The 27,949-nt window shown below is 41.8% G+C and overlaps 1 protein-coding gene across 2 annotated transcripts in view; it reads right to left on the bottom strand.

The window, feature by feature from the left end:
• Window positions 1-1,418: 1,418 nt before the first annotated feature.
• bicd2a (BICD cargo adaptor 2a) overlaps window positions 1,419-27,949 on the bottom strand; it is a 61,247-nt gene continuing 34,716 nt past the window's right edge. The window contains exons 3-8 of one of the 2 annotated variants that reach the window (XM_066697746.1): window positions 20,702-20,854; window positions 19,230-19,685; window positions 15,706-16,716; window positions 15,111-15,262; window positions 7,603-7,822; window positions 1,419-3,754 (exon numbers count right to left, since the gene is read on the bottom strand). In XM_066697746.1, the coding sequence (XP_066553843.1) occupies window positions 3,749-3,754; window positions 7,603-7,822; window positions 15,111-15,262; window positions 15,706-16,716; window positions 19,230-19,685; window positions 20,702-20,854 (1,998 nt within the window). In that variant the 3' untranslated portion in view covers window positions 1,419-3,748. Of the gene's footprint in view, window positions 7,823-15,110; window positions 15,263-15,705; window positions 16,717-19,229; window positions 19,686-20,701; window positions 20,855-27,949 lie in introns of both variants that reach the window. The other variant, XM_066697745.1, reaches the window with a different exon arrangement.

Genomic DNA, 27,949 nt, shown 5'->3' with positions numbered 1-27,949 from the left:
ACATTGGACTTGAAACCAAAAAATCTGGAAGCAGACAGCTTTTACTTCATGTCTGGGTCTTTTATAGTTTATAAGTTAAGGGCTTTCAGGAAACGTCTTGATTGAGAGTGATCAAATACCTTATGCTCAAATACCTCAGTCCTGAATCAAACTATCAGGAACGACTATGGTCAAATCTGATGGGCTGTAATATTCAATATGGTAGTAAGTTTTCCTGGCACAGTATTTTTGTACTTTTATTTCCAAATACAAGAAAATAGAGATAATTCTCAAATATAGGCTGCATATTTCTAGTTTGTATATAAACTAATCTATTTTGTGCCACACCTAAATGCTACACTGCTGCAAATGAGAGGGAGGTTGTGTTCGGTCTTTGCGGATCCCACATGGCAGGTGGGCGGTATGTCCGGTACTTCCTGCCTGCATTGGGAATGTTACTTACAAATACAGTCCAACAAGGGAAACAAAGATAGCTGCTCTGGCTTTGTGGCTCCCAGCTGTGCCTCAGCAGAGCAAGAAGCGAGAGCATGCTTCAGAAACATGGGAGGATAAAAGAGCGAGCAAATGCGGTGCCTCGGCAAATGGAGCCTGTCATTTGAGTGTCTCCCAGGATCGGGCAGGAAGTTCCTGGGCAGGAGGTCGGCAGCTCTGGGCCGATGCTGCCGGTGGGAGTGTGCAGATGTGTGTGGAAAAACATGCGAGAAGACACACAGCTATTGTGTGAAACTGCAGTACGGGCCTGCTCCTCTTCGCTTCCTTCTATTGTTCACTGTGCCAAATTACAGCCAATATAAAGCGCTGTGACAGAGGGAGACTGAGGATACAGTTTCCCTTCCTACAGCAGCTCCAGGACAGAGCACTGACCATCCCGTCTATGGTCCGGGGAATCTCTCGGATAGTTACACTGTGTGGACCACCTTTATTTCTGTGAGGACCAATCAGTGCGCTGTGCCATCTCCCCTGAGCATGCTGGGGGGAAAAAAAGCTCTACAGTGGATTGTGGAAAGCCAGACTAAATATTTGATATTCAGGCCCAGGAGAAATTAAGAAGCATGTTACTGAAGATGGCCCACAATAAAAACCCTCCAAAGATCCAGCACAGAACAATGTTCAGCAGTGGACATGCAACTGCTTTAAACACTGAGAGAGGCTGCCCAGCTTGCAGCCGTGTCTGTAGGGCAGAGGAATAGGAGCCTTGGAGAAAACCAATCACCACAGAGTCATCAATACCGCACAGCAGCACCACCATTGACAACCAGTTCTTTTACCCACTGCTGTGGAGTAATATACGGTGTATAACCTGTCATTTTGCACTTTATATAACTGTTTCATTATATTGTTACTCTCACTGTTGTTTATTTGTGATTTCCCCTGGATGATGATGATGATAATAATAATAAAAACAAAGAGACAATGGAGACTTTTTAGTCACATTTATTGATTTAGCCAGTATGACTACCTTTACACAGACAGAGCATCTTTCTAAACACATTTCTGGATTAGTTTGGAAGTAATACATTAATGTCTAAAGTTACTTTTTTTCTTGTCTGATTTTTTTTTTTTAAACATTTTATACAAACCTCAGCTAACATCCTCAGATTCAATTGTCTCCTCGCTGCTACGGCTGCGTTGTCTTTGTTATTCGCATCTGTGTAAAGGTCCCATGGCTGGTGCACATGCATATGACATTAATTTGAGATCGATTTGCCACTAATGGTAATGCACATTAAAGTAATACAGTACTGCATGACATCATTTCAAATAAATACCAACATACAGATGAAGTAATTATTTTATATAAAGGTATCAAATTCTCATATGGATCAATACTGTAACAGAATATGACAATATAAAGTCTGCACGACTAGTTATCACAATGCTATCGCTTCCAGCAAACAGAAAACTTAGATTTTTTCCCCCCACTCAAAACAGCATTTGAATTGCACTTAATTTTAAAAAATAACCTTTCAGACCATATCGATAACTTAACATTTTAATGCCTCGACAAACTGTACCCATGCGACGGCAGGACTAGCTTGTTGATGCAACATTTGTTTTCTGTTTACTGAAATCACACGGTTATATAGGATGTAGAAACCAATAACAACATAATTTTGCTTTAAAAAAAAAAAAAAAGGAAAACAAAATGAAACAAAAACAAAAACTCTTTCATCTTCCACATTTGTCAACAATACTATCGATATCACGTGACCTTCACCACACACAGCTATAGATACGTTAATATTTCAAATAGTACTATGTCCTGCACCCACAAATGTGTTAATAGATTTTCATTATTTTGTTCCTTAGGAGGCCAAAGTCATTACATTTGGTTCCCAAAAGTTCCATTAAAAAAAAACACTTCTTTAATCCCCTGAATTTGCAGTTCTGCATGCTATTGGGATCACCGACCAACAGAATTCAATACAATTTCGATTTTATTACCCTAATTACTACCATTATTATCTATGCAAAAAGGGGAATTCTCTTTGCACTTATTGCTCCGCATTTTCTTCGTCGAACTAAGATCCGTTACCGTTTCGTCTGATGCGTCTAAAAATAAAATTAGTCTAGGATTCTCCCTCAAAATCATGAAAGGCACTACTGGCAAGAATGAAAAAACAAAACAAAACAAGGCGTCAAAACAATACACCCAAATCACACGGTCCTCTACGGTTTCCCGCTATTTGTCCTTTTCCGAAACACATCTAAAATGTACCAAGATTTGGCACGATAACCCAAGAGAGAATGAAACAATTCCAATTTGGAATTTATTTGGTGTCCTTGTAAGAAATTCTGTTGATCGGCGATTCCGCCTGAATATCGAGTCCAGAAAAACTGGAGCGGAGTAGGTAATACTAATCATTTTATTCATGGTTTTCAAGCCCCTACTACCGTTTAAACCAGAACAACGTCAAGTTTCTCCTTGTTACTTTGAACTATTCCTAAGAATAATAATATATGAAAAACCCCAGAATTTGCTCACCCTGGATTTTGTTTAGAACATGGCAGTTATAACATCAGTAAATAATAATAATTATAATAACAACAACAATAATAATAATAAACATAACAAAAAATAACAAAAGCTTATTAATATACCAATTGATTAATTCACCGTAGCACAGCAGGTTCGAATAGCGCTCTGGTTTGTGATGCATATAGAGACTGAAAAGAAACAAACAAAGGAAAAGACGGAGAAAACAAAATCCTATTCATATGAATATAAAAAAAAAAATACTCACAAACCATAGCACTACATACCTTTCCTAGATAAACTCATATACCAAAAAGAAGCCAAAGTGAAATAACAATATTAAAAGTGCACAGTTAAAAAACAATGTTTGAGTAAAAACACTAAATAATTGAAAATAAATCATGTTGAGAAGTGACCCCCACCGTCTCTTTTGACGTTCTGTAGTCAATCATAATAACCTATTGTCATCATTTCCAAGGGAAGTGGGATTTTCCTCAAATACTTGTGAGCATCTTCCTGCAGCAGCACTTGAATGGTAAAACTACATTGTGTTTCCACCAAAAACAACAATCGCCGAGACTCCCACGCCACAGTGTGTGTGTTTATTTACTGTCGAAGGAACGGGTCAGTTTTTAGTTTAAAAAATAGACTTCCAAGTGGTTTCCATTAAGCTCTATCAACCGGGCAACGGACTAGGTGTTGCCGGTCTACGAAACGAAGTGTGGCGTACAACTGCACCCTTTGTCGATAACTCCGCATCCGGGATCTACGCTAAGACTGGAAACAATAGAGAAACAAACAAAAAGTCAAAATTAGAAGAAAAAAAAACAAATTTGTATATATATATATTAAAAAAAAAAAAAAAAAGAAAGAGAGAGTTGCAGTTACGGTTTCAGAGGCAAAATCGAAACACACCAGAGTTCCCAAGCCAGGTTAGTCAAAATAAAAACTTACAAAAACCTGTTAGTTTATAAAGCCAGGGGCAGCCATCTTTTTATTTGTTTAAAGGCCCATTTTTTTCCACTTAAATATTAACGTGAAAGCGCAAAGCCGCAAGACTTACGGTCACAAATGAAGATTACCAGTCAGTGAAAGAGCTTGTTGCAGGAAGCGAACGTCTCACAAGTACCAAATCCCTATGCTTTGCTCATGCGCAAGAATAGCGTATTGGAGAGGTTAGACACCCCGTGTCATGCAGGGTTTGTTGTTTGCATGCAGGCTGCAATTGAACATAACAGGTAATAAAAACAATTCAAAAACAAGTCAAAAATCAGCTGAAACAAAAGGAACCTGCAAGCAGAGGTAGGCAATGTTTTGTAAGTTCACATGCTGTGTCCTGCTCGTAGGCCTTGACTCGAAACTAGACAAGATCAGAAAAAAAGGAGAACCTGAAATAGCCAGTAATTTGGGGGGTTCAGGGGGACTGGTTGTTCGAATCAAGGCCTACTTGTGGATATAACCAGGTAACACCAGACATCAAAAATACAAAGCTTTTCATTTCCCAAATCACTTGAACATGATCGCTCAAGATTTCCCACACAATTATATCATTTTTGCCGTTTACACTGAGGGACAGTTAATTCTGTAAACTGTCACTCCAGGGAAGCCAACACTATTATGTCTTTTTATTTTCTCTTAAAGCTTCCCAACGCAGAGGAAGCGAAATGCGTATCTGCTTCTGGACGGAACAAAAGTGATTCGATTAATTGATTTTCAAATGCCCAATGATTTATTCTCGGCAAGTAGCAGTGGCAGGCATTTTCAGTTTACCCACAAAGCAATTACAAGCAGATAATAAAGGCCTTTTCAAAGATAATGCAGCATAAAGGGAAAGCAGGATTGAATACTGAAGCTAGTCTTCCAGTCTCGTTTTGGTTTCGTGTTACCAAATATCTGTTACCTTTTTATGTTTCGTTAAAAAGGTAACAAGGCTGAGATTCTGGAAGAGAAAAACCTGAACTTGGTCATAAGACAGAATATATATATATATATATATATATATATATATATATACACACACACACACACACACAAACACAATTTTAATCATTATTTCAGTATTAAAAAAACACTTTTTTTTGAGGATTTGCTCTTCAACCCTGCTTTTCAGTAATATAAAGCTAACATTCAAGTGTTTAAGATTCACAAGAATTAACAAAATGAACAAATATGCCCATGTCCGTTTTTGCTTGCACATCAAAGCTCGTCTGAATACCAAAAGGAAAAAGCAGTTTTGAAAAGTCCACCTTATGTGTTAAGCTGTGCAGAAGTAGTAAACCATGAGCATCCAATTTGTAACTTAATTTGTACTTTGCAAATGTTCCGAATAGACATTTTAAGGATTTCTCACTTCTGCGGCCGACATAAGGGGATTTTGCAAAGGCCGATTGTAAATTTCGGTTACTCAGCAAAGCAAAATAGTTTCTCCTTGACCAGGAGACGGCTTATGCACACTAGGATATTACCTGACATTAACAACAGGATATTTTCCATTCTACTTATAGGAAGAGCGGCGATGTAAGGGAAGCAAGCTGCTGACAATCTAAAAGAAATGGTAGTCAGATGAAGCAACAGACAGCATCAGAAATGGCTTAAGAGTTTAGCTAATCCAAGCTGTTGTTAAAGAACTAGAGGACAGCTTGGCAGAGAAGCGAGAGACAGAGGGAGAACACAGAAAGGACAGTGTTAGCTTTACTTTAGATGAAAGGAGACAGGGCTTTACACCGGTGTCACAAATGATTGATAAACAGGCACTTTCGAGAGTCAGCATTTTTCTCTTTTGAAATAAAAAAATCAGAATAATGTGCCTTTTTTGTGCTCTTGCGGATTTCTGTACAAAAACTCGCTATTAGTCAAAACTAGATTTTTTTTTTATTGGTTCACAGTTTTTTGGATCGAATATCAATTATGCATGTTGATAGTTCAGAAGATTCAGGCACCAAATCTGAAGTACACTTACATTTTGATTTTGAGATTCGGTTTTTTATTTTACCGTTTTTTTTCTTTCCTTCTTTTTTTAAGGGATGGCTGTCAAACGAAATGTCCCACAAAGGGTCAAGTCGTGGGCAAAGCCCTAGTTTGTCATAGAAGCATACAAAATTATTCTGCACAAAATCGGCTTTAAAATGCCTCTCTCTTTAAAATGCAGAGCCCCGTGATTGGCTGTGCTCGAGTGCTTAACAAAGGAGTTAGTTACACTTTATTTACACGGAAACGCTAAAATTCTTGGCAGAGTAGCGCTTGTGACATTAATACTCAAAAAGCATTGCGTAGCGATTCTCAAAACACTGGAGCATACCTGTATGTGATCAAACACAGGAGTATACTTGTAGATTACTGTCCTTTAATTATCCATTAAGGTAAAAATAGGAAAACTCTTTGGAATCTACTACCATATCATCCAAATCGAATGTTGTCACCAACTACTGCACCTTGTTCTTTTTATTTAAGATTTAGGTTTCAATTCTTACAAAATTAGTTGCTAGTTTCTAAGCTTTATTCCCCAGGACGGGATGAATTTTGCATATTTCTCTAGTGTAAACATGTGCAATAAGGTCCGACCGTGGCCTCAACCAGAACGCAGGCGAATCCGTCAGCGACAGACTGGGCTGTAACAATCCCTAAACAGGGCAGCTAAAATATTAGAATAATAAGCATGCTAGCTTTGGTTCGTTTGGGGGGGAAACTAAACTCTTCACAACTTCATGCCATCATCATATGAACTCACACTTTCTTAGCCCATAAACACGCAGATTAAATTGATCAGATCCAAAGACCTTAATCCTCAATTAATCAATCTGAGGAAGGCCCTGATTCTTGAGTGCATAAGCAAATCCTTATGAGTTCCTATCGTCGTGGTCCTACTTTACAAGATCTGTAGTCAGCTGACAAGTAGGAGACTACACCCTTGTTTAGGAGAGGTCTAATTAATTTGTATATTTTTTTCCATAGCTATGTTTATAACTACAAGCTAAAACCAAAAGAGCCGTTTAATAAAGGCCTAAGAGAAGGTGATAATGGATTTTGACAGATCTTGTGCTAAGAAAATGGGACGTTCACCGCCAGCAATGGCTGACAGGGTGCCCGTATGTTTAAGCTTTGCTACAGCCCTGGAGAAGAGACCACGTTTGTGCCGCACACACTGCAGACTGTAGTGTTAGTCGTAGGCTACAAGGATGTTAAAAAGATACTAACACCAACGTTATAGCCCCTCACTACCAGCGACAGATATGCAGGTTACATTAAGCGTTTGGCTGCTACCTTCACAAACATCACTACGTACTCCGTAATAGCAAACCCGATGCAAAATGATTTACATGGAAGAAGCTATCATCATGCCATACATTACTATTAACTAGTAACAGCATTCTCAATCATATTTAATGACCCGACACAAGGAGTGAAATCACCACTAAGCAAGTGGGGCTCTATAAGCTACGTGGGACGGCCGAAAGTCACACCTGTACAGTTTCTCAATCCCCAGCCATTCCTTCCCTCTCCTCCCCCACCCCCCCAGGACCGAGTACCCTCTAGTCGCAGTAGATTTTATACTTCTCACTGCAAAAGACGGGGTTACTGAGGACGGAGCTCTCGGGGCGCACGGCGCAGGAGTGCCCGAGACTTACATGGGGGTTGGCCGGGGCGGTCTTGCCCCTGGAGGAGGCCTTTCCACGGCCGCCCCTCCTGGTCTGCTCATGGTCAAACTCCAGGTCCTCCAAACGCTGGGTAAGGGCCAGTTTCTGCTGGATGGCCATGCGCAGCAGGGAGTTGAGTGTCTTCTTCTCATCCTCGGCCGCGGCCAGCTGTCTCTGCATCTCGTCCAGCTGGGTCACGTACTCGTCACACCTGCCCTCGACAGACAGAGACAAAGAGAGAGAGAGAGAGAGAGAGAGAGAGAACCCCTCAAAAAGGTTAGGGACCACTCCCTTACCTTGTGCCAAATATACACTATGAAAACTGAAGACGGGAGGAAAGAATTAAAAAAAAAAAAAAAAAAAAAAAAAAAAAAAAAAAACCTTTGAGATGCATCTCTTTGCCCCTTTGATTGTTTTCTCAAGAGGACAATAATGATAACATATAATCAAGACCACCAATACAGAATCTTATGTGGGCATTGCAAAGATACAGCATTGCTTTTCAAGGTCAGAGAAAATGGGCATACGTGGCAAAAACCTCTTTTTGCACGCCTGTCAGGAAAAATAAACTGCAGTTCCAGCAATGATCCAGCAGGAGGTAGACATGTTCAAACCCACGTGGTACACACGTGTGTGCGTGCATCATAAGGATCTGAAGGGTCTTGGTGATTTCAGTCACTCCACTCATTACAAAAATATATATTTCAAGTCTGCCACTAGAGGGAGCACTTGAATCTCCACATGTTCAAAACGACCCTCAACCCAATAACCACATTCTTGAGCTCTTACATCAGACAGATGTAACATATACACACCCCACACAATCCTTCCCTCCCAGCACACTTAAAGTGGACATTTGTGCCATGATCTAAAAAAAATAAAAAAATAAGTGTGTCTGGTTTCATCTCGAAAACGATGAAACTGTTAAAATCAATGACGTACAATTATTGAAGACATCAGCATCTCTACCACAAAGAAATAAAACCCTAGCCTTGAGAACAGGGAGAAGCATGGCAGGCGACCAGCCAGCAGGATGACTCAAGTCTCGTTTTCTCATGTCTTAATATCTAAACAGTAAATGCAGATATATGCGACTGTCTTCACTGTGTTTTGAAACTGTTCTCTAAAAGCAACGCTTAAAGTCCTTTTTCAGAATACACCCTAGTCAACTAAGGGAGAAAGTATTCCCTTACAGCTCAGGTTCACGGCCAATGAAACACAAAGGATATTGCTCTATTCACCATGGAAACTCTTGTAGATCTTAAACGCAAGATTGCTGTGAATTGCAACATGAAGACAGACCATAAACTGACAAAAGAGGTAACCAGAAGTAGATGATGTACACTGATGACATCTCAAAAGCACAGCGCAGCAGACAAAACACCATCCACAAAGTGAAGGCGTGTGTAGTGTTTCAACAGGGATGAGATTTCCACCCCCCATAGGCTCCAGATACTCTATCCTCACCAAAAAAACACACATAAAAAAAAACGACAAACCAAACACAAGAGGGATCTGCTTACACAAACATCTTGGCATGTAATCAAAGCCATGTTTCATAGGAGATGCCTTGCAGTGCGGCCCAACGCCGAGAGACTTTCAGTTGCAGCGACGGGACAATCCACCCCACTGAGCAACGTGACTGGGGCAGGTCTCTGGATTATTGCCTGTGCGGCCACCACCTACAACTGGCATCTATTCCACTGCTTCTGTTGTTGTTTTGTGTTGGTGTTTTTCCTCCCTCAGGCACATTTCCCATGCAGGGGCTTCTGGCAAACAGAGGAGGTGGAATCCATCCTTTCAGGGCAGACAGCGAAACCCAGTCTGTCATCGAGGCCACGTAGAGGATAATATATCTTTTATCCGTGAAGACCACGACTCAGACTGGGCTTAGCATTCACATTAAAGGAGCTTGATGGCTCGAGTGAAGCACTGTGCAATTCAGCACAATTTGCCACCGATGCAGAAGAGACTATTAGGGCTAACCCTAATACTAATATCACAGCTAACTTGAGGTCACGGACAGAATCTCTCCTTCTAGCTTTTGAGGGAAGGGAGGGATTGCTTTTGCCACGTAAGTGTTACACGCCTCAAAAGACAACAAGACCTTGGTCCTGAATCTGGAGCTCAGTTGACCACTGGGAGTTTTGTTTTTCCTTATTTAACACCTGAGCTTAACCTAATTGTGAGCTCTGGAATATAATGCGAACAACTAATTTCGTCAGCTGATTGATCTGAACTGGTATCCTAATTAATTTCAAAATAAATTCATGAACACACACAAAAAATCCTGCTCAGGGACAACTAACCCATCTCTATCTGCACCACCTGTGAGGTGGTTTTGATGTTTAGGACTCTACTAATCCTGAGGCCTTGTTTGGCTTTCAGATCCTCATGCCATTGGCTGGGGGAGGCCGGCGCAGTGACCCCCAGGGTGAAGACGAGATGCTCCGCACGACTTGTCCCCTTTTCACTGGAGTAATCGAACAGAGGCTCCATAGACGAGGCGTACGTGTCCCAAAAGCTGCTTTGCATAAGTATATTCAAACATACAAGGCCGATGAGGAAAGACACAAAGGGAAATTACGGCACAATAGGGATTAGCGACACTCCATTTCACAGATTCTTTTGTGGCTTGTCCTCTGTGAATCAAGACTTGTTTCAAGACGGGAGGATGCCAGGGGAAAGGTCGTAGGTTTTCCCGGGAAACCCCCCCCCCCCAAAAAAAATGCTCCTTTCAGTGGCCTATCGGTTTCAATGAGGCGCTTCATCCCCGTGATAAACTGGGGCTACACAGCCACAACAATAGCGGAGGCTGGGGGCTTTTGTCCAGCCAGCACGGCCATTTCAAGCAAACAGTTGCTGCATTCAGCACAGTAGAGAAAAGCTGGGCGTTTAGGACCTTATGAGAACATTCTCTCCTTATTCTCTATGTGCATGAATAAATATGCATAACAGTTTTACCATCATTTGATCAGTTGAAAGTAAAGAACAAGACCAGATATAACCTGAAGATTTCAAGACAACAAGACTCCAGAAGAACAGAAATGCTGTGGAAACGTGGAGGACAAAGAGAATAGGAGCCCTGCGAGAGAAACCAAACCATCTGTGCTTCACATCGCCCGGAGGGTCTTCCCCACTGAACCAATTATGCTGATGCTGTGCTAATATTGGAAATGCCAGCGTCTTTGTGACATGCATTTTCTAAACAGCTCAGATACCCCATTTACTGCTTCAGTTAACCACCTAATTATAAGGAGCAGAACTATCAAGGAGCTGTCAAACTCGCAAATATCCAACAGCTCTGATGCAACAAGAGAGATCTGATTTTTCTCAGACAGATATAATCGTAATATCTAAAGATTTATTTTTAAAGTATGTACAGCAACAAATGTTGGGCTGGACTCCACATTCCCTAACTAACAGCTTACGAATCCTTTTCAATTTGCTTGTTTTTCTTTTACCCCGAGACCCAAATACCTTTAGTCTTGAAAACAGATGCGTCAAGATAAAAGCCCTAATAACCCTAATGAAAATGCAGTAATCCAACAGGCAAGTGACCATTAAAGAGTTTAAGAAGCAGGTCTGTGGATCAATACCATGATAACCTGATCAATGGCCACACTAACGGAGCCAAGCCTTTGTTACGTGTGAAAGAGTCGCATTTCTCAATAGTCTTCGGCTGTACAAGATGATCACTTTTATACAGGCGTTTTTTTTTTTTAATTTGGTCTTGGTCATTACAGAACTCAAAATAAAAACTTGGAACGCAGAAACGGTTATCATAATCATTATATGGCAGGTTTAATGGTTTAACTGTAAACCACTACCCAACCAAAACAAAGTGAAGAGTGGGAAGGGAATGATGAAAGGGTTTGTAAAAGTGTAGGTCAGCGTATTAGTTAATTGGCTAATTAGGCCTGATACTTTGTGTTGTCTCAAGATTGATGCAACTTTAATGTATTTTTATTGTATTAATGCAGGTCTAGAAAGAAAAAGTAATATATAGGAATATATATAAACATTAGCTTGCTTTAAACACACAGTAATGTTAAGTTACATTAATCATGATTGAATTTAATAAAGCGCATGGCTACACTGAGCCATAGTGAGAACCCTCTCACAGCTTCAAAGTACACTTGTAAAAAATGGGCTTTACATCCCTGTTGTGGTTTAGAGATACGGACAAGTATTGACAAGCCTCAAAATGTTGTAGCATCCTACAAATATGTACGATTTCACGTTGCCAGAAATGTGCGGAGATCTTCTCTTACTAACACTTTGCCAGGCAGGTCAATGCATTGCCTTCTATCAATTCAACAGCTCATACCTTTTGCTGTAGGTATAAAGTATTAATAAATACTATTTTAAGACAACAGGCTAAATAAGTACTTGTTTTTGTTTGGGGAGCTTTGTACATTCACAGGTGCACAGACATCTGTGCCATTTAATCCGACCGAAAGCTCTCAGACAAACCAGACACCTCAAAAGCATTCCCAGAACTTGCATTAACATCTATTAAAAAAAAAGAGAAAGAGGGAATGCATTTAAAAGCACAACAATCTCCGAAGTTTGAATTTCAATAGTAGACGCTAATGAAAATCACGCAGTCTCAATACTGACAAAATAAAACTAGTCTGCATTGTTGCTCGTTCGAGTTTGAAAGTCCTTCAGCTGACAGGTTTAGCACCAGGATGGAAGCAGTGAGTGTGGGAAACACTAGGAAAGCATGTACTCCTGGCAAGCTCTTTAAATGGGGTCTGCTGCTCTGTAGTTACTGAGGAAGTGATTAGCATACAAATAAAAACCCTTTATAGAAATGATTAAACCAATATATAGCTATAGATAATGTTTAAAGCTTGCATTACGGAATATACATTGTGAAAAACAGGCATTCCCCTTGATAGTTATTTTCATGTTATTAAAATTGAAATCGGTCTGTGTAAATGAGGTAAATAAAGAGATACCCAATACCTAATCTTGAACATATACCAATAGCACTGGGCTGAATTTATGTCCACTGCACTCAATATGTACACAGACATACCTAACAGCAGAGCTGCAGAGTGCAAATATAAACTGAGGCATATTCCACTCCCTGAAATGGGAGTTTTGGGTGTGCCTGGCAGTTCTCCCTTTTTCTGTTGGGGTAATTATGGGACTCAGAAAAGAAGAGAGGAAGGTTTAAAACCACCAAGTTCTCTCAAATGAAAAGTTGCTTATAAAGGCACCTAGAGTAAAAATAAAAGACAACCCAGCAACACTGGATGCAGATGTAAGGATTTAAAATACGGTCTATGTTGTTGTGATATTTTGGAAACCAGTTCACTGGTCAGTCATTACACACACCCACCGATAAGAAACTGGAATTTGTTTCAGAAGAAAATATGCTTCAAATTTCAACCATGTGACGAACCTTGCCTTTTCAAGTTATACCATGGGTGGTACATGAATGTGGTTTACTATAATCAGACATATTGCTACATAACCTCACAATTACCATCTCCCTGGTTTATAGACTCCCTGTGCCGGCAGCTGACCGGTTTCATATAGCGTGATGTATACTGTAAACTATATCGAGGGCAAGTTATTTTATTTTTGTAGGTTTTAATGTCTTTTTCAAAACAACCCCTCAACCAATCGTTTAGAGACATCGTATTGCAGCACGTATAGCTAGTGTGTATGAATCTGGGGGTGCAAATTGCCCTTTAGGGAACTGATATCAACAGCAGAGGATATCCCTTTTCATTCTGCCTCTTCTGGTCTGAATGTGTTGTCTTCAGTGGTTGGTATGAACATGAACTCAGCTGTGAGCTCACCAGGCCGTACCCATCTAAGTCTCGTTCTTGGCCAAGGAAGATGGCACAGCACAGCACAGCCCCGCCCTTCTCTCTCTCCCCTCGTTTGAGCTCGGAGTTCGTCATACTCATCCAAGCAGACGCCCAGTGAACCGGGGCAGATTGTGGTCTAGACAGAGCGTATCCTAGTGGGATCAATAGTTCAGTCACATTCTCTCATTAGCTTTTCTGGGTGAAGCGGAGATGGGGGGAGAAAAATAGGCTTCATTTGGGAATATATATACAGGACGTGCCACATACATACTTTCACATATACATAAATATCTACACAGAAATCCTATAAGATGTGGTGCCGTATTAACGCCCTTGTGAAATAGCGGCTGCGTCAGGATCTGCACTTACTGCCCCAGTACTCAGTACCCAGCATCATTGCCACCGGAGACGACACATTATCTGTCCTGGTCGAGGTTATATGAGGGAAGAGAGGGGATCTGAGGTGGCAGTGTTAATAATACACAGGCCCTGGTTCTTTTCATCGGGTTTGAAAGGCTGCAGGAAACAAGCTTTCCGCTATTCATGTCCTCCCCCGAAGCCTTGAAATTTACATAAATATCCAAATCAAAAACGCAGGTGGGAATATAAATGGTCCGAGCTTTTAAAATAACATCCATTCTTGCCCCATTACCCAGTTCCACTACATTGCACTTCTCTATGGACACATTTCCCAGAATTTACGACACTTTGAGGTGAAAAAAAGAAAAAATACACTTAAAAAAATAAAAATGATTAATAATAACATAAAATTCTTTTTCTTTAATTTAATTATACTTCTCTTTTTATCTACAGGCTTTACAAGAAATGAATGATTGTATTCAAATTTATTTTGATACTTTGCGGAAACCTGATATGCTATATATAAACCAGTGTATATATAAGCAAAGGTTTGTCCTTGAATGCATGTAATACAATAGCTGGAAGTTGTTGCGACAGATCTTGAAATCAGTCAAGGGACTGGCAAGCACATGAATACAAGTCCAGAGAAGAAGCATCCATTACTGAGAGGGAGCGCAGTACCGACCCCATGCGATACTCCCTCATATATGGCACATGTTAGTTTAAGCAAGAGGAGTATTTAAGCGGGAAAGACATGCTGAGAAGTACCATCTGGCACAGAAGGATTTCCTGAGGCGAAGACAGCAAAAAAAACACAAACTATAGGAACAAAATACCATTAAAAACTAAAAAAAGACATTTCAAAACCTCAAATTCAGCACTGTCTGATCATACCTATATACAATTAAACGTGTGTACTTCTCTGCAGTTTGAAAACACAAGTTTGGTGAAGTACTGCAGTCATGGACTAATCTTGAATTTAGGGTGATTAGACCCGAGTAAAACCATGCCCTGCTTCTTATGGAAATCAGAGGGATTATCTCTCAAGAGCTCATCTGATATTGTAGAGAAACTGGATTTTTACAGTTTCCCCTACCATCGTTAATGGATGGGCTTACCACAACCCCCCAAGCCAGCGACAAGGACACGAAAGGGCAGTCCCATCATCTGTTACTCTATTCCGTGGCCCCTGCTGCAGCTGAAGTAGAATAATAAAGGCCTAAAATATGTTTTTTTTTACCCCAATAAGACTTCAGACAAGACAGTTCTGACCCACAATCCCTCTGGAGAGATGCCCTGGTCTCTTACCTTGTGGCAAACATGGCCCGGAGAGATGAGAAGGTGGCGGCATCCTCTTTGAGTGCCTTCAGCTCATTGCGCAGCTTCATCATGGTTTCGGTCACCATGGCCTTCTCGTTCTCGTACTTACTCTTCAGGTTGGCAAGGGCCACCTCTGCGGTCTAGAGGAGAGTGAAGGAAAGAAAACGGTCCCTCAGAAAAGAAAACCACCTTGACATCATCTCAGGGTGTTGTTTTTAATTGGATTCATTGCTTCAGATGCTTTAAGTACAATCGATATTTCCGGTTATTTTTTAATTGAACTCCTTTATAGAGCTAAATCAGTAGACGGACTACCTCCCACACCTGCTCTGCTTTTCAACTTTCATCTCTTCCTCACAATTAGCAACACCGTTGTGTCTGTTGCACAAACAGCTCTGTGTTTCCTCAGATGCAAATAGCTGGTGTGTTTCTTTGAACTCTGAAGTGGCAACTGTTCAGGTGCCTAATTTTAGTTGACGACCACATCCGCTACATCAGATAGATTTTCCCTGCTTTTATGTTATTATCCACTTCAACGGTGAACAGTAGCCCGATCACGTGCGGACCCATCCCCCCCACTCACCTGCTTGTTGGCCTTCAGCACGGTCCTCAGTGTGGCGATCTGTTCCCGCTTGGTGCTCAGCAGGGACTTCAACTTCAGGATCTCCTCCATACAGGCCTCCTTGTCTTTGTCCACCACCTGTCCCAGTTCCAGTGTGGCCACTCTCTGTCTGGAGAGCTCGGTGGTGCGATCCACGGCCGTCTGCAGGTGTTTGATCTGGTCCCTGATGATGGCCACCAGGTTGTAGATGTTCATGGGCTCCTTACGGTGATCGGAGACTGGGGAAGGCAGGGAAGACACGGGCGAGGGGATGCCATCACCGTTCTCCCCCCTCCCCGGCTCAGGGAACAGACCTTTGGTGAGCAGGATGGGCGAACGCCGGCCCCTTCCCTCGGGACTGGAGCGGCCGCCCTTGCCCTCCTTGTAGTAGTCCAGCATGACCCTGTTGGGCGTCTCGTTGTTGCACATGCAGACGTGGTTGTAGAGGTTGGCCAGCTCCTCGCTGAAGGTCACCAGCTCGTCCTGCGCGACGCTGAGGCTGCCCTGCGTCTCCCCCGCCACGTCGCTCACCTTCTTCAGCTCCTTCTCCAGACGCACCACCTGGTCGCGGTCTGTCCGGTTGGTCTTCTCCAGGGAGGTCAGCTTCTCCGTCAGCATCGCCACATCTGTCTCCAGCCGGCCCTTCTCCTCCACGTACTTGGACTCGCAGTCCTCATACTTGGCCTTCAGGGTTTTGAGTTCCTCCTTGAGATCCCCGATCTCGCCCATGGCCACCTTGTACTTGCACTCCAGGATCTCTGGCCCGTTGATGTCCACTTCGTAATAGTCTCCATCCTCGTGGCTGTCTCGCTCCTTCTCGTTGTCCAGGGCCGACTGGCGCTCCTTGCTGGCCTGCAGCTTCTTCATGGCGTTGAGGTTCTCCGTGAGCCGGCTCACTTTCTCGTGCTGCTCTGACAGCGCTCCCCTGGCATGCTCCAGCTGCTTCTGCGAGTCCTGGAGGGTGGACAGAAGATTCACCTTCTCCCTTTCCACCTGCGAGGAGACAGGAGTCAAGCATGGTCATCAGCCTGACAACTGCAGTGTAGCTTGACAGAGCAAGAACCACATAACTGAATTCAGACCTACAAAGGATGTCCCTAAACTATACTGAGGAGCAAAATCCATGGCCAACGTATACATTAAAAATACAAGTCAAATTACGTCAATCAGAATGATGAGGTTATAGTAATAGAATAAAACCATAACATCTGAGAAACATTAATCAACTGCACAGACCCTGGAAAGATGACATTTGGTTCAACCCAGTCATTCTTAATTATCCTAAGTAATTCGGATCATTAACCAAATTAAAAACCAAGAGAACACTTGGTATTCAGGATATAACTACATCTGATAAGTAGTCAAATATTCCTTAGGGATTTCTCTTTTCATATGCTGCCAATCACAGAATCACCAGCACTTAATTTTCTCAAGGAGGGTCTTCCATTCAGCGGTTTCTATTCTGAGTTACACAGCGTCCACATGACGAATGATGGACTGGGGTGACATTTTCTGTCATGTTGTTGTTGTTTTGTAATTCTACTTTAATCTAATAGCTTATATTGCAATATGTTATAAGAAAGCAATTTTAAACTGACACCCCATTATGTACATAATATTAACATTAAATGCATCGCTGTACCCCTGCAAAAAATAATGGTGATCACAATCTCTCCAAAACAGTGGTGGCTGTTGGGTGCTTGACTGCAGTGAACCTGCTCCACTTCTATGTCTGAACAGACCAGCAGTACAAGACTAAATCAATCGTGCTGCCCAGCAAAGCTTTAATGGCTTTTTTTGCCGATAGGCCGGGGGCTTAATTCACTACAGTGCTGATGTGTCGCCTTAGAGAAATACAGATAAAAGCTAATTAGGTGTTGAAGTTATATCACAGAGCGCAATACTGTGAGTGAGACTGTGTCCATTGGTATAGTACAGTTTATCTGAACAGGTCATTTTAGTACAAACAAAATAATATTAACTGTAGAATGTCATGATGCAAAACAAGCAACATTACTACTACTACTGATAATTATAAATATACAAAACAGCACTGCATCACTGCACTAGTGAGGGTAAGATTGAGTATTTTCACCATATTGGGGCATTGTCAGAAATGTTACAGTTCAATTTTAGTGATGACAGACACCTATGGTAGACATGTTTAAAAGTCTGATAACCTCATAACCCAGATAGAATGGAACCAAACGGACAACACAGCAAGGTCATGGATTCACAGATGCGGACGCCAAGAATCGATTGATTAGCGATGAAAAACAGCAGACCAGGGCTCTTGAATAATTAAGAAACGTTTAAATTTACATATGATGATTTCCACAGGGAGTCACTGGCGAGGCAGAGCTGAGCTTGGCACGGTCAGTTAGTCTTTTCAGCTGTCAAATGGGGAAGCGGATTTTGCAGCACTGCGGGAAATGACAGCGGCCCCTCTCTCTCACCTCAAGTCGCTCGTACACATTTCTATTTAGCTGAGTGCTAAAACGGCAGCGTTTTTATGGTATTAAAAAGTGTGAACGTATAAGTCACCTTGGCTCACTAAAACCCACACTCTCACACTCTCTAAAACTCTCACATAAATCTCTTACCTGCGACTGTTTCACTTTCAATTCAAGGCAAATAATTCGCCTCTCTCCTTTTTCCCTATAACACCATAATTGTGTTTTTCTCAGAGCCGAGAGAGCGACTAACCGTCAGATACCGCATCTGCCAAAAGCAATGTTACGGTAACATCATACATTATGCAGCAAACAATCATTCGTGAGCGGATGCCGACGGGTCTCCCATTGTGGTCTCGACGCTTCCTTCAGGACAGACTTTCATATCCAGGACAGCAGAACTGATCATGATTTTCTGACAGATGGCACATCAGAGCCCCACACACTGTGAGGGGGGTGTTCCTGGACAGATTAGCTGAAGTTATCCTTAACAGGATTTATCTCTGTGAGCTAGTGGTTTAGAGGTTAGAGTTCTACTGTAGAGAAAGGGTCTCCGCAACGCGTTCCTCTCCGATTACATATTGAAAAAGATGCCTTGCATTAAAGCTACAGGCCCTCTGGGTATTATTTTTAATCTGTAATATCCCTAATGGTTATTTAAATCACAATATTTAAGGTTTAGCAGCAAGGAGGAAGAGCACTGAATATAGCCGAGAACATGGACAATCTGATTGAATGTTTTGCTTTTACGCTAAAGTATTCTCTAAAGGAAATGGTCCACATTCTTCAGATACTAAATGTATACCCATTTCTTGTCTTTTTTTAATTCAAATCCTACTATCTGACGTATTGTACCTTCATAACAATTACATGAAATAAATTTAAGGTGCCCTAATCTGATCTTGGATCTGAAAAACTGCAACGTATAATTTTTTTCACCGATTTCCTCTATAATATATGTATTTTTCCACATACCACTAGTACCAACCAAGGCACAAACACAACATTGAACGCCACAACAACAGGGCCTAAAACGGATTGCGCCGACCATACCTGCATGAGCTGCTGTTTGAGCTTCTGGATCTCGGAGATGTTGAGTTCGCTGAGCAGGTCGTTGACCAGGCTGGGCGCCGGCTGGAACAGCTCGTTCTTCTTGGGCGTGGACACCCGGTTGTTCTCGCCATGGCCGATCTTGCTGAAGGAGCTGTGGTCGTAGCCGTTGAGCACGTCGTCATTGTTGGGCTCCGTGGTGTCGTCACTGAACTTCAGGCCGTCCAGGGAGATGCTGAGGGGGCTGTTGTACATGGAGTCGCTGATGTTCATGTAGTGGGACAGCTCCTTGCGCAGGTTGTTCTTCTGCTCGCGCTCCGTCTTGATGGTCTCCAGCGCCTCGGCCAGCTGGCGCTCGGCGATCTCCTTCAGCCGAATGGCATCCTCCAGCTGGCTGTTCAGGAACTCTGTGTCCTCCTCCAGGCGCCGGATCTCGTGCTTCAGGCCTTCAAATTCCACCTGGCGAGAAAGGAGAGGGAGAAAATGGGCTGACTTGACCTCTGAACTACTCCATTTCTGATCCAGGAAGGAGATAAAAATACTGCAGTAAGCAAAATTGTAAGGATTCCCCAAAGACGTTGTCTCCCCAGACACAGTGTATTAAATAAAACCAGTTTGTTTTTTACATACATAGTGATTTGTGGGTTTTTTCATCTCCCCAAAGATTTCCCTTATTAAATATTTCCACTTAATGTTGAATTGCTAACAAATACTCTTATTAATGACAAAGTTATCCTCTTTGGAGCCCCTGAAGTCATAAATTAAGCATTTACATTAACAAAGGGACTTAACCACCCACAGCAAGAATCGGCATTGTAGTACTTGCACTACAGGGGGGTTGTTTCGCAGTGCGTGGAGCTTTTAGGATGCTGTGAGCTCCCTTTCCTTACTAGAACTAATTTAATTAGTTTAATTTAATTTGCCTGCTAGAAATGGCTAGGGTTGTCTGCGCTGTGAGAATAACCAAATTAAGAAACTAAAATAATATTTGAAGTGTTATTTTTATAATTAGTAGATTCAGATCTAAATATCTCCTCATTCAACCCATCAGAGAGGGAGAACGAAACAGCACAGCCACCAAGCAATTGCTTTACGAAAGAACATGGCCATCCTTGAGTTGGCAGAGCGATTGAGTGTATGGCTAGTGCACCATGTTCAGCCACCTCTCAGCGCTGGGCTTGCACTTCCACTGAGAAGCACATGGAGACAAATGGATAGTACACTGTATTTTAGGAGACCAGGAGAGTCCACTATGAAAGCAATGGGGGTATGTTTTTTTTTTACTGTAACTGGACAAAGACCCATGCCTTGCCAATGATACACTGCGACAGTTATACACTCAACAGTGGAGCTCTGGGCTGGTCCCAATGCAATGGTCTGGGCAGCGTAATACTGTTTGATTCCCCTGGTACGACCAAACATGATCCACACCACCGCAGGGGGGAACCTGGTTCACCTGGGCTGCGTTGACCCACCTGGCTCTGCTTCAGGACGGACACTTGTTTCTGCAGGGAGATGTTCTCCTCCTCCAGCTCGGTGTAGTCCTGCAGCAGCCGGGCCTCCCTGAACTTGTACTCCTTGATGTCATCGCGAAGGCGGCTCCGCTGCAGCTCCCCCACCTGGTTATTCTGCGACAAACGGGGAGAGAGAGGGGGACAGTGTGAGGTCAGTCGGCCACAGAGAGGCGCTGTAGGCAAGATCCGTGCAGAACAAGGACGAAAAAGTGTTTTGTGCCAAAAACAGCAGATGGCACTTGTTTTTATTTTTTTTTGTCACCGCTGTTGCATGAAAAAGTTGAGAGAAACAAATGAAACACAGATGAGCCAAAGCTATGAGTCACATTTACAGAAAATTCTTCCACAAAGTTTTTCTTTTTGCTCTTGCATAAACCACCCCCGTTCTGACAAATATATATATATATATATATATACACATATACACTCACCTAAAGGATTATTAGGAACACCATACTAATACTGTGTTTGACCCCCTTTCACCTTCAGAACTGCCTTAATTCTATGTGGCATTGATTCAACAAGGTGCTGAAAGCATTCTTTAGAAATGTTGGCCCATATTGATAGGATAGCATCTTGCAGTTGATGGAGATTTGTGGGATGCACATCCAGGGCACGAAGCTCCCGTTCCACCACATCCCAAAGATGCTCTATTGGGTTGAGATCTGGTGACTGTGGGGGCCAGTTTAGTACAGTGAACTCATTGTCATGTTCAAGAAACCAATTTGAAATGATTCGACCTTTGTGACATGGTGCATTATCCTGCTGGAAGTAGCCATCAGAGGATGGGTACATGGTGGTCATAAAGGGATGGACATGGTCAGAAACAATGCTCAGGTAGGCCGTGGCATTTAAACGATGCCCAATTGGCACTAAGGGGCCTAAAGTGTGCCAAGAAAACATCCCCCACACCATTACACCACCACCACCAGCCTGCACAGTGGTAACAAGGCATGATGGATCCATGTTCTCATTCTGTTTACGCCAAATTCTGACTCTACCATCTGAATGTCTCAACAGAAATCGAGACTCATCAGACCAGGCAACATTTTTCCAGTCTTCAACTGTCCAATTTTGGTGAGCTTGTGCAAATTGTAGCCTCTTTTTCCTATTTGTAGTGGAGATGAGTGGTACCCGGTGGGGTCTTCTGCTGTTGTAGCCCATCCGCCTCAAGGTTGTACGTGTTGTGGCTTCACAAATGCTTTGCTGCATACCTCGGTTGTAACGAGTGGTTATTTCAGTCAAAGTTGCTCTTCTATCAGCTTGAATCAGTCGGCCCATTCTCCTCTGACCTCTAGCATCAACAAGGCATTTTCGCCCACAGGACTGCCGCATACTGGATGTTTTTCCCTTTTCACACCATTCTTTGTAAACCCTAGAAATGGTTGTGCGTGAAAATCCCAGTAACTGAGCAGATTGTGAAATACTCAGACCGGCCCGTCTGGCACCAACAACCATGCCACGCTCAAAATTGCTTAGATCACCTTTCTTTCCCATTCAGACATTCAGTTTGGAGTTCAGGAGATTGTCTTGACCAGGAGCACACCCCTAAATGCATTGAAGCAACTGCCATGTGATTGGTTGGTTAGATAATTGCATTAATGAGAAATTGAACAGGTGTTCCTAATAATCCTTTAGGTGAGTGTATATATATATATATATATATATATATATATATATATATATATATATATATATACACACACACACACATATATATATATATATATACACACATATACATACATACATACATACATACATACATACATACATACAAACACACAAGTACTTTTTACTGTGTAGAGACTAAATAGAAGAGACTTACATCTATCTTAGATCTAACCTTCTGGCTTCCTACCCGACATTTTTCTTTCTGCCTTTATCTCCTCAGAGCAGTAATCGAAGGTATAGAAGAAACATGGCATACTATGAACTAAACGGAACAACTCAATCTTGACATTCTGAATTGATATCCCGTGACAACTAATCCTACAAGGGTCCATTATTCATTGTTAGTCCTAGAGGTTGGTGAAGGGCAGATGGTGCAGATTTGACACCAGCAGGGCAAAGGCGCCGAGGATGGCCACATCAGTATTTGACACGGGCCTATCGACAATGCGAAACAGTCAGGGGGGGGAGGCGGGCGGCACGTTCGGTAGCGATTTATTGGGGCGCTTTCATCGGATTCCACCTCCATTTCCGCCAAGCCGAAAGAAAGTGAAATCAGATAAGCATGAGGCTGTCTGTGTCCCTCTTCCTTTGTTAAGCAGAGGAAAATGGGGAAACCAAACACCTCCCCAAAGACAGCAAATCATTTCACCCGCCTGCCTCTCGATTGCGATAAGAACAGGATGGTAAAGGGATACTCCTCTAGGAGGCTGAGAGGGAAGCACGTGGATGTGTATGTGTATGTGTGTGTGTGCGTGTGTATAAAGATGAGACACAACAGTCAAGAGAAAAAAAGAAAGAAAAGGTCAACACAAAAAGTAAAACAGGCAGAAGGCCAATGGATACTCCAACACAACGTTTGGAAAATCTCTCTCTCTCTCACTCAAAATAAGCTCATTGTGACACTCAGGTGGCAGGGAGGGTGATTCGGATCAATTGTTCTGCAGCTTTTGTTGTAGGAAGTCAAATGGGAACCCACATGAGTTCGATTGATCAGTAATGTAAATGACGAATCTACGGATTGATGTCCCCCTTTGCCCTTCAAGGGTCAAGAAATATCTTTAGTCCGATGGGGTGTGAATTCGTTCTTGTTGATGCAGATGACATCCACACTGGCCCTATGATGGTTCTGCACCAGAGTTTCTTCATTTTAATTCATGAAACCTTTCAAAATGTTTCATTTGCCTTCCATTCCTACATTCATTATTCATTATTTTAATCTCTTCAATTGAGGTTTACATGACGAAAGGTAAATGATAGATAAAGCGACTAGGACCCTTTCAGTTCTCCAGAGGTGACCAGCTGTTGGTCCAGTATCAATATATTGTCCCTGAAAACTGGCTTAAATAGAAATCACTAAAATAGTGAAAATCTGTCATGATTTCATTCTTAACAGACTCCCTTTACCCTTTACCCATTGTACCCATTTACTTTACTTGTAGTTTTCCCTGTCAATGCAAATAGAACTGCATGGAATTTTATCAGAATATATGTGGACATTCTGAGGTTTGTTAGAGTAGCATAAAATGTAATTACTTGGTTGGCATTCTAGAATGGAACTGCAAAATTGATTGAGAACCAAGGCAAAAATAATTATTTGCCCCTTGGCGGTTACCATTTATTTATTTTAATGACCATTATGTTCTCTTGTTCTCTACTGGGATGGGGAAAGTGAAACACTGGGCAAGGCAGGGCGGCTACCAAACAGCTGATATCGCCCGCGTCTCATTGGCACTTAGCAACAAGAGGACAAACTCCTCGGATTACTCTTCCTTCCAGGAGTAACCAGATACCAGATTCCAGTGGGAAAACCTGGTCTGCCGCCTGACTTGTGCTCAAGATCAGTTTCAATCTTTACGCTTTCTTTTTGAAACAGCTTCAATAGCCTGACTGAATTATCTATGTACAGTTTCCAGGACAGACTCAAATGAAAACACATTTTTCTCTTGGGGAACAGAGCCAAAAGAGAGGCATCTGAACTGATGATCCCTGAACCACAGTAAAATGGTCCAGCTAACTCCTAAATATTTTCCCCAGGTGGTGAGGTTACGGGGCGGTCAGAAAACGATTGAATTATTTTAGCAGTGAACTAGCCTAGTTACAGATTAGATTAGTGTTACGATACTGGGAATCCGAACGAGAAGTTTTATTAAAAACGATTTTCTTCTTACAATGGTCTCGGCAAAGTCCTGCTTGTCTGGGTATTCAAAGCAATTTTATTAGAATTTGTGGACGGATCTGTGCCCGACTGTTTACCTTTCATATATTATATTTCAAATCCGGTTTTAAGTGCTCCAGAATAGTATACCTGCTCAGTGATGCATCTAATAATACTATATTATTATTAAAATTATTATTAATTTCTTAGCAGACGCCCTTATCCAATTAGTATTATTTATTCCTTAGCCGACGCCCAAAGACATGTTCTTTGTGTAACGCTCAACAAAGAATATATGAGCTGGTTATTTTTTTTCCCCAAATAGTTCAAACCCTGTGAATATGAAAAACACTTAACGATCATCCCTGAAATAAAATGTTTGATACACAGAACCATAATCAGAATTGCAGAATTCAGACCCATATGGTTTAGCTTCTCTGTTCAGCCTATACAATATTCTGAGAGCTAGGCTTTACCCTGCTTGCTAGGAATACTATATTTTGTAAGCCATAAGGTGACAATAACAACAGTAAAGGTGCTATAGATTGAATTGATATCTTGCACAATGCAAATGCAAAATAATAAAAATCAATCAAGTTATGAACTGCTGTACGCAGGCTTTGGCATGCAGCATTAAAAACCAAAATATGGGCCTAAATCTCCCACTTGTGAATCCATACAACTGTTTTCTCAGTAATTATCGGCGTAGCAGCCTGCGGGGGAAAATAAATATTTCTGGTAACAGAAAATCTGAAAAAATATTTATTCAGCCGATTTCCACTTAATGGAATACATCCCGATTCCCTGATCCCTGCCACTCCAGATGCCTGCAGCTGGGGGAGATGGGCGTGCTCTAGGGAAATGTGGGCCAGTCCTAATCTTTATTGACATTTGATTTGCAGGCACCTATAGACCTCTGTCAGAAGATATCCTTTATCTGTAGCACAAGATGTATAGTTAATGAGCAGCCTGCTGTGTTTGTAGCTGTACCTGACCATCTTGCCATACAAGCTGATACAAGTACATGAAAAACTGAAGTATTAACTATTTTGTTTAGCTGTGTAACTGTACTTTGTGACTTCTCAACCTGAATGCATACTTCAATATGTGATTAGGGGACTGAAGCAATACTACTGGAAGACCTTTTGGCCCATTTTATTTAGTTGGCTATAAGTCACTAATCAATCGCAATCGGTTCTAAATATAGCTGGGGAGTTTTCTCCAAAATCCCCAAAGTGTGTGTCAGAGCTATCCTCCCTTTTCTTCCTTAATTTGAAATTCCACATGTGATCTCTGGTCCTAGTTTCAGTATTGAGCTGGAGACGGTTCTTGGATAAATACCACAGGGGGTTAAAATTCATTATAGATCTAAGCGTCCTTGGAAATCTCCATGTCACTGAAACACATCACTGGAGCCGAAACACTGAGTACAAGCATTCTTGAAGAAAGCTGAAATATGATCAAGGCACCATGACAGCAAATTTATTATTTCTATTGCCATGGCTGGTTTTAGAAGAACCCCCCCATGCACAACAACAGCCAGTGCGATTCCATACACAGAACCGAAGGGCTGTGAAGACTATATCTGGGGCCTCTCATTGATACACACGGTGTTTACGCCATAAGAGCTTTGCACATGTTGTCAATACCAAGAGATAAAGCTCGCTAAATTGAATTGTGTGGTGCAATTCAATACCTACAAAGATACAAAGAAAACACTACAGATAATAAGCAAATTAATAAATACATGAACAACTTGCTTGATTGATTTTAGGCTTGAAACATTTTTCTTCTTGTGAAAGTAACAGCAACACTGCAGTACTATCACACAATACTCTGCTTTATTTACAATCTTTGGGCAAACGTAATCTTCACCGGCACAAATTGCTAATCCACTCGATTTGCTCCCAATCAGCAATATCCAGTGCTCTGCTGCAGCAAAAATGAAATGTTTCTGCAGTTAATCCACCCTGGTTAAACGCAGTCATTGATCCGAGTTTCCCAATCCCTGTATCCCCCCCATTTAAAGCTAAATACTTTGGCAGACAGATTTATTCCCATAAAACCTCCACTCAGTATGCCAGGCCAGTCTATTTCCTTCTGAAATAATGACCACGCAACACGATTACAAATCTGAAAGCACAGCAGGTCAGCACTTCGGTATCGCTCATGTGATGATGGCAGTTCATTTTGAAGGGGATTTATACCTGCTGCAATGGCATGTTTCACCATCAGCTAAAATTCTCTCTCTATAGATGTGTGGCACAAAAAATAAATGGATGAGGAGCAAACATTACAAAATAAGTTCAAAAGGAGAAGCTCAGAATTGGCCTACTTGAGCCGTTTTGTTGTGATACAACCTGATCCATTAGCACTCGGGAGAGGAAACAATTAGAGGAAATAAAACCTTTCGGAAGCCCCTTTCTTTATCATAATACAGCTGTGTATTTTTAGCATAGGGGAGTACTGACACCTGCAACATAAGTATCAACACTTTATTGATAGAACTGTGTTGTCAAGCAGTTGCAGGAACATAATTAAAACGCAGCCTTTAAAAGCCCCTCTCAGACTGAGAGGAGAATAAAAATAGACGAAGGCTACATTGCTATTGTGCATTATGGTCTGGCTGGGAGAGCTGTACATGCCATTAGACGACTGCCTGGCTTCCATTACTGTGCATGAGGAAAGACAGGGTCATGTTTTTTTTATGCTATGAATGTAAAACAAAAGCACGGTCTATTTCTAGAAAAAGACTCATGAAAATGGCCTGGCGGCTTTCTGTAAAATCCAGTCACCTGATTGGCACTGTGATTAACCTGTTTCCAAGCCTGAGATTGATTAATGGCACAGCAGTAAACACACGACCGTCACTGAATGTAAACTAAAATTATACTGTGACACAGCTGTGAAATCAGTGCTAATCAATTCTGATCCATTTAAGGTCGGCAACTTGCCCGCTGTGAGGGTGACAGCAAAAGGAAAGTAATGAACAGCCTCAGGGGAGTATTTCCAGTGGGATGTTTTAAAATATTGAAGACCAGCCTGAAACGTTCTGCAGCTCCACTGGTCACCCAGGCGCTATAACACACGCACGTCACTGCACCCACATGAGTGAACTGAGGCCGGCTAGCTATTGTTCGGGAGAAGCAACTGAAATCTTCACATCTTGACGTACAGAACTGATTACTGGTGACCACACTTGAAACAAACAACAACCTTTGTTTCAAGTGTAGTAACCAGTTTTCAGTTCTGTATTTACATGAGCTGAAACTCATGTGGTAAAAAAACTCTTCATTTGTCATAAAATAGGATTAAATGTTAAACTAATAATGGTACAGGCGGTCTACAGTTCAAACCGCTTCAGCTTTGTAGAGTTTAAC

Source organism: Amia ocellicauda, chromosome 3 (genome assembly GCF_036373705.1).
Source record: "Amia ocellicauda isolate fAmiCal2 chromosome 3, fAmiCal2.hap1, whole genome shotgun sequence".
Lineage (NCBI taxonomy): Eukaryota > Metazoa > Chordata > Actinopteri > Amiiformes > Amiidae > Amia > Amia ocellicauda.
This window is presented reverse-complemented; position numbering and strand designations above follow the sequence as displayed.